Consider the following 6,753-nt stretch of genomic DNA (forward strand, 5'->3'; position numbering starts at 1 on the left):
ATTTCATATTATTTCGTATGAATTATTTCAACTTAACCCACAAAATCATTTGAATATGGCGCATTAGGATTAAATATGTGAATTTTTACTTCGGAATTAAATTGATCTTTTTTTTTTTGGTAATAGAGACTGCAGAAAACTCAAATGCGTATGGGAACAAATAGTATTTTCCCAAAAGTGAAAGATATAGGTGAATGGCAAAAATTATGTTCATACAATTTTCATGATCAAGAAGAATATAAGTTAGAATGGTGGCTAGGAATTATAGAAAAATTGTGCGACAAAAATAAATCCTTGTTGATTGAAATTAACTCGCTTAAAGCCATTGCTCAAGAAGAGTTTAAATTCTGGCCCATTGAAGTTCTTTCTTTACCAAATATTTTTAAGGGACTGATAAAAAGAAAAAAATTAGTGAATTTGAATTTTATCAATAAATATATGGTAAAGATATGGCAGAATGCTGTTGAAGTAGAAAAAAGTCAATCTAGATCAAAAGTATCAAGAATTGGATTTGCCTGGGTTCGCTCAATAATTGGGACTTTTTTTAACGATACATATATATTAGAAACCGATGAAAGCACCCCAGAATTAGATACATTTGTATGCATTCCTTTATTGGACAAGTTATCAAGTAAATTAGTTAATGATATAAATAGAGGATTATTAGGTAGCATTTCAAAATCAATGGGAATAGATGAACTTCTTATATTAAATACTAAATTTAATGATTATTTAGTGCAAAATTATGATTTATGTGAAACTGCGAAAAACGTGCTATATGATATGATGATCTGGTATTTTATTACTTATTCACCTGGAGAATGGAGCTTGAAACCATTTGTCGTTCACAAAGGTAATAATAATCATGTCAATGCCATTAAATTTAGTAGGTCGTACTCCTTAGTAGCAAAGAAAGAAATTGAAATAAATGATACAGACATCGCAGATATTATACTTAAAATTACCGAAGAAGATTTACAAAAGTCATTAACAAATTTAGAAAAGAAATTTTTATTTCATGACTCGAAGTGCAAAGAATATGCTTTATGCGACCAAAAACAACTAGCAATAAACCATTTGAAGCAAAGACATCAAATTGAAAAAGCACTAAATGATGTTAATGAACAACTACTTTTATTGAGTCAATCAAGAGTCACTCTAGATACCTCTAATGCGAGGATTTCTCTTGTAAACGCACTTGAAACCTCTACTAATATAACCAAGGATATTTTCAATGAAAGCGAAATTTTGAAAAAATTGGAAAATATTAATATAATGAGAGAAGAAGTTGAGGTTACGCAAGAATCCATAAATTCAATGATAAAGTCATGTGTAAAAGACGCTTCAAAAAATTTGGAGGCTACATCTTATGATTTAGAGAGGGAGCTGGAAGAAATCCTACATAAAGCCGACATTTCTATTCCTAAAATTGAACAAAATTGTAAATTTAAAGAGCCGTCAAGCGAATTCGAGGCGGAAAAACATCAAGTGACTAACACTGTCTGACATATCGTAGTTATTTGTTAATTATTTCCATTGATTCAATGACAATACATCGAAGTCTAAGAACATAAAGAATTCGACACGTATTTTCACCAAAACTATACTTAGTAGTAAAACGCTAACAATCTAGAATATTCAAACAACTTAAAGCTTATCTAAGTAATTATCAAGAGCAGGAATTTCTTCCTTGATATTCTTTCTTCTTCTAATTGCCTTTACAAGCTCTTCTGTCTTGCTCCCTTTCTCAAGTGGGTCGCCGTTAATCAACTCCCAGTGATCAAATACACATTGTGGGAACGCTTTACCAGATGTTGCAGCACGGAGAACAGTGGTGAACTTGAAAGAGTCAGCAACCGGTAAGTATGCCTTGATCTCGACTTGAGGTGTGCCAGACTTGGGTTCCTCGTGGAATACATGACCTCTCCTTTGATTGAGAGTAGCATAGATTCCACCAACAACTTCCTGTGGAGCAGAAATCTCAACCAAGAACATAGGCTCCAACAGTCTGGGTGAAGCAGTTAATGCAGCAGCATACATTACACGTCGGCATGTTGGAGTAATTTGACCTGCTCCACGATGGATTGCGTCAGCATGTAATGTTACATCGAGCAAATTAAAGCGAATTCCCCTCATATCTTCTTCACATAAAATTCCCTCCTTAGTTGCCCATTGGAATGCAGAGTTACAGTGGTCTTTGATTTCAGTCAAATACTGGATACCAGTAGTTACGTCAACCATAATATTTGGACCGGTTGTTTCAGGGCCGAAACACCAGATTTTCATAGCAGCGTTCTTGTCAAACCCATACTTGTCATGCAAGAGATTTGATCTCTCTTTAGGGTCATCCCTTGGTGATACTTTTCCTTCTTCAATATCATCAGTCAATCCATCAGGTAAAGGCTCTGCAGTCATGTACAATCTGTTATGTTTATTCGGAGATTTAGACAAGCACGTTTGGTTTGATAAATTGACTACAGTTTCTCTGTAGGAAACAATTGGGTCAGATGCAACAATCTCAATTTGTGCATATTCCTGTTGGAGATCTTGTAAGCAAATTTCAACATGTAACTCACCACATCCTGCGATAATATGTTCGCCTGTTTCCTCTTTACTGCATACAACTAATGGATCAGACTTAGACAACTTCTTAAGACCTTCAACAAGTTTCGGCAATTCTTTGTTATCCTTTGGTCGTACTGCAACACGAACAACAGGTGATACGGAGTACTTCATAGATGCAATATTATGCGCAGTTTCAGAAGTTGTGATTGTACCCGACTTGAGCAAATATTGATCAATTCCGACCAAACCAACTGTATTCCCCGCAGGTACATCTGGAATTTGCTCAACATAACGCCCCATCATAAGAACTGTGCGTTGGATATTTTTAATATTCAAGTCCTCCTTTCCACCGGGAACATATCTTGGACCCTGAATGCGAACCTTTTGCCCAGTTGCAACTGTGCCAGAAAAGACACGGCCAAATGCATAAAATCGACCCTTGTCACTAGTGGGAACCATTTTTGAAACAAACATACATAGAGGAGCGTCTGGGTCGCAATTTCTAATACCCTTTGCAGTTTCATCATCTTGAGGACCCTCGTACAAGTTCTCAACACGGTACTTTTGGGCTGCAGCGGGAGATGGTAGGTGTGTTACAATCATTTCCAATAAAGTATCACCAGCGCTTAACCACAACTGCATGACTTTCTTTAATAGAGGCTTGTCAACTAAAGCCTTATCATCACCCTTAAGCTCTACACCCAAATTAACCAACATCTTCTCATATTTAGCTTTATCACCATTCATAATTGAGGAAAATAGTTGACATATCGGCTCCATAATAAATTGGCAGAATGCTCTTTTACTTCCTGGTTCTTGAGTCTTTGTAAACTTCTTTGTTTCTGGGTTAAAGAAGTTGTCTCCCCACAACCTTTGCATCATTTTTGATTTTTCAACACCGAATTTTTTTGCATAAATGCGAGCAAACTTTTCGATAGTAAATGCCCATCCATGAAGTCCTGAACCAAATGAAACTGTACCCTTTTCTGGAAATACTTGAACATCGCCCATCAATTCATCAGAATAGGTAGAAATAATAACATTAACGTTCTCAATAACACGAGTAAAGTTCTGATAAATATCTTCTGCCTCCCACTGTAACTCTAATAAAGCTCTGTCTACCTTGTTCACATGAAGCACAGGTCTAATTCTCTCATTTAATGCTTGTCTAAGGACAGTTTCTGTCTGGATACATACGCCATCTACAGCATCAACGACTACAAGCGCACCGTCTGTTACACGAAGAGCTGCAGTAACTTCTGAAGAAAAGTCTACGTGCCCCGGTGAATCAATTAAGTTGATTAAAAAAGGTTGCTTGCCTTTACCATCTTCTAAATCATGTTCGAAGAAAAGTGAAATTCCGGTAGATTTGATGGTAATGCAACGCTCTTGTTCATCGGCACGGGTATCGGTGAAACGTGCATCTCCTGCTGCCTTTGAAGCAATAATGCCTGCTTTGCATACAAGAGAGTCGGTCAATGTTGATTTGCCATGATCGACGTGAGCAATAACAGACATATTACGGATGTTATGGGGCTTTCCCATAATCTCACGAATTTGCTCAACTGTAAAATTAACCATTTTAACTTCCCTTTATTACTTGTGAAACAATTATTCAACGGCGACGAAGTTCTCAACAATACGAAGAGAAATTTAACTCTGAACTCAAGATCGCAATCTTTAATTTGGCACAGAGACAATCAACTAGACATTATAAAATGCGCCAACCATTTGAATCCAATATGTCTTTATCAATTAATTAAGAAATATTATATATTCATTTATTTATCCATATTTATATACCTATATATATAATTTATCAATGTTTTTATATAATTATTTAAAAAATATAATTGTAAAAGTCTAGATTGTACTTTCAAGACAAAAAAAAAAAAAGAAGCGCTAATATAAGCACTATATTCCAATTGCATAGAATTTTCACATGAAATTGTCTCTATTAGCTAACATTAACGTTTTCCTATATGATCCGTGCAGTTGATGCACTGAAGGAATTAACTCAATGATTTGTTTAGATTTTTGGCCTGATTTCTCATTAACTTTCGTTTTAATCGCCTCCGCTATTTCTGTATTTCCTCAATTAGCGCACACTGAACCCCCTAACTACCCATTTTATTGTTCTGTAAAACCACAACTTAAGGAAAAGCCTTCTAAAATAGTTAAACAAGCACAATGAGTAGCAATTTATGGGTTGAGAAGTATCGCCCCGGAAATGTACTTGATATTTCCCATCATAAGGATGTTGTGAGTATGCTGAGCCATGTCCTGAAAAACGGGAATATGCCGCACTTGTTATTTCATGGTCCTCCTGGAACTGGTAAGACATCTGCTGTGCTTGCACTCTCAAGGGAACTATTTGGACCAAATGAATATAAGAACAGAATTCTCGAGCTTAATGCTTCAGACGAAAGAGGAATTAGGCGTTGTGAGGGATAAAATAAAGTCATGGACGAGGCAAGTAGTCCAGTGCAATAAAACACATGAAATTACGGGTAATCTGCTTCCTTCATGGAAAATTGTTATTTTGGATGAAGCCGAAATGATGACAGCTGATGCCCAATCAGCATTAAGGAGAATAATTGAAGTTTCCTCGAAAAACACCAGATTTGTTATTATTTGTAACTACATTAGTAAAATAATCGAGCCTTTGGCTAGCAGATGCGCAAAGTTTAGATTTCAACCAATTTCGGCAAATTCTCAGATAGAAAGACTGAAGTATATATGCTCTCAGGAAGATGTTTCATACGAAGACGGTGTATTAGAAACTATTGTTAATTTATCTCAGGGAGACCTAAGAAGAGGAATAAATATTCTTCAATCAGCCTCTGAACTATTTGGTAAGGATAAAAGAATTAGCATGAGCTCTATCTTAGATGTTTCGGGTGCACCACCTATAAAAATTATTGAAAGAATTATAAATTCATGCAAAATTCTAGGTGCAGAAAGTATATTGATAGAAACCGCGAAACTTATCAACGAAGGATGGAGCGTAGAACTGATTTTCAAAGGTCTGGCAGAATTTATCATTATGAGTGATAAGATCGATGATTCAAAAAAAGCATTTTTAATGTTGAGAATTTCTGAGGCAGACGCAAGTGTGATAGATGGATCAAACGAATACTTAACTTTGCTAAATGTTTGTTCAAGTGTTCAAACTATTTTTGCGAATTAAATGAAAGCTGCATTTAGTAGAAATGCTAACAAAGAACTAATATTTTGTTTTCATTTATATCACTTTAACTATTCATTCTGGAACAATTAATTAAATACACTGAGTTTTCCTTATTCACTTCGGATCCCACATAATATTCAAGTTTATCTAGATTTCTCTCAGAATAATTTATTTCTTCTGATACTATTGGGTTATTTGGTTGGTTTAAATTTTCATAAATCCTCGAGTCGTAATATAATTTCGGAGATGAGGATAAGTCATTAATATGGCCGAAATCCTTTATTTGATTAATATTCAAATTTCCATTGCTCTCTAAACCCTTCCCTTTCTCAGGAGTTGTGATGATATTTAATTCCTGCCTTTCAAGTTCAATTACGGCTTCGATAGGTACTTCTGCTGCGTTGAGGTACTTTTTCGAATTTTCCTTTGGAGCCCAAAGTAACAGTAGGTTTAATTTTAGTATGGAAACAAAAAAAAACGGAATTGCATCTTGAAAAATCCACTGATATCTCCATCTCTCTACGATGTCCCATGAATAAAAACGAATTTCCAACAATAAATATATAAAAGCAATTATAATCGAAAAAAATAGTATATAAGCAAACCGTTTGTATAATGATAGTTTTTCTGTTTGCTTATTATTTTCCAATTTGTTCAATAAATTAACTAGTTCGTGAAATATCCAAAAAAAAATTATTCCGTTTAATATTCCAACAGGTAATATTGAATATAATAGCAAGCCTGAAGTAATGCTTGCATTTTAGATCTCAAGTAAACGATATACTCTCTAATTAATGCATTTAAAAAATACAAAATTCCTGTTAAAAAAATTGCAGTTGACTCTCTTCTAGAATCTATTGAAATTCTAGATATTCCTACCCCATGAGATGCAATTAATGTCAAAATATTATTATGGTTAGCTTCAAAAATTAATGGCAGTGGAGAATACAAATAGAAATGTTGAGCTTGAATCCTGGTAAATTCCATTGCCTAAAATC

At 34.7% G+C, this 6,753-nt stretch overlaps 4 protein-coding genes across 4 annotated transcripts; 2 read left to right on the top strand and 2 right to left on the bottom strand.

Annotated features, from left to right (window-relative positions):
- The first annotated feature begins 144 nt into the window (after positions 1-144).
- On the top strand, positions 145-1,506 carry Chro.80340 (hypothetical protein). Its single annotated transcript, XM_662909.1, has 1 exon — positions 145-1,506. The coding sequence occupies one exon, from the start codon at positions 145-147 to the stop codon at positions 1,504-1,506; it is 1,362 nt and encodes a 453-aa protein (XP_668001.1).
- Positions 1,507-1,647: 141 nt separating this feature from the next.
- Positions 1,648-4,146, bottom strand: Chro.80341 (elongation factor 2 (EF-2)). Its single annotated transcript, XM_662910.1, has 1 exon — positions 1,648-4,146. The coding sequence occupies one exon, from the start codon at positions 4,144-4,146 to the stop codon at positions 1,648-1,650; it is 2,499 nt and encodes an 832-aa protein (XP_668002.1).
- A 736-nt stretch (positions 4,147-4,882) lies between these two features.
- Positions 4,883-5,755, top strand: Chro.80342 (replication factor C subunit). The annotated part of the gene is made up of 1 exon (XM_662911.1): positions 4,883-5,755. The coding sequence occupies one exon, from the start codon at positions 4,883-4,885 to the stop codon at positions 5,753-5,755; it is 873 nt and encodes a 290-aa protein (XP_668003.1).
- Positions 5,756-6,457: 702 nt separating this feature from the next.
- Positions 6,458-6,742, bottom strand: Chro.80343 (hypothetical protein). The annotated part of the gene is made up of 1 exon (XM_662912.1): positions 6,458-6,742. One exon carries the CDS (start codon positions 6,740-6,742, stop codon positions 6,458-6,460), a length of 285 nt encoding a protein of 94 aa, XP_668004.1.
- Positions 6,743-6,753: the final 11 nt, after the last annotated feature.

Source organism: Cryptosporidium hominis, assembly GCF_000006425.1.
Source record: "Cryptosporidium hominis TU502 chromosome 8 CHRO018119, whole genome shotgun sequence".
Classification (NCBI taxonomy): Eukaryota; Apicomplexa; class Conoidasida; order Eucoccidiorida; family Cryptosporidiidae; genus Cryptosporidium; species Cryptosporidium hominis.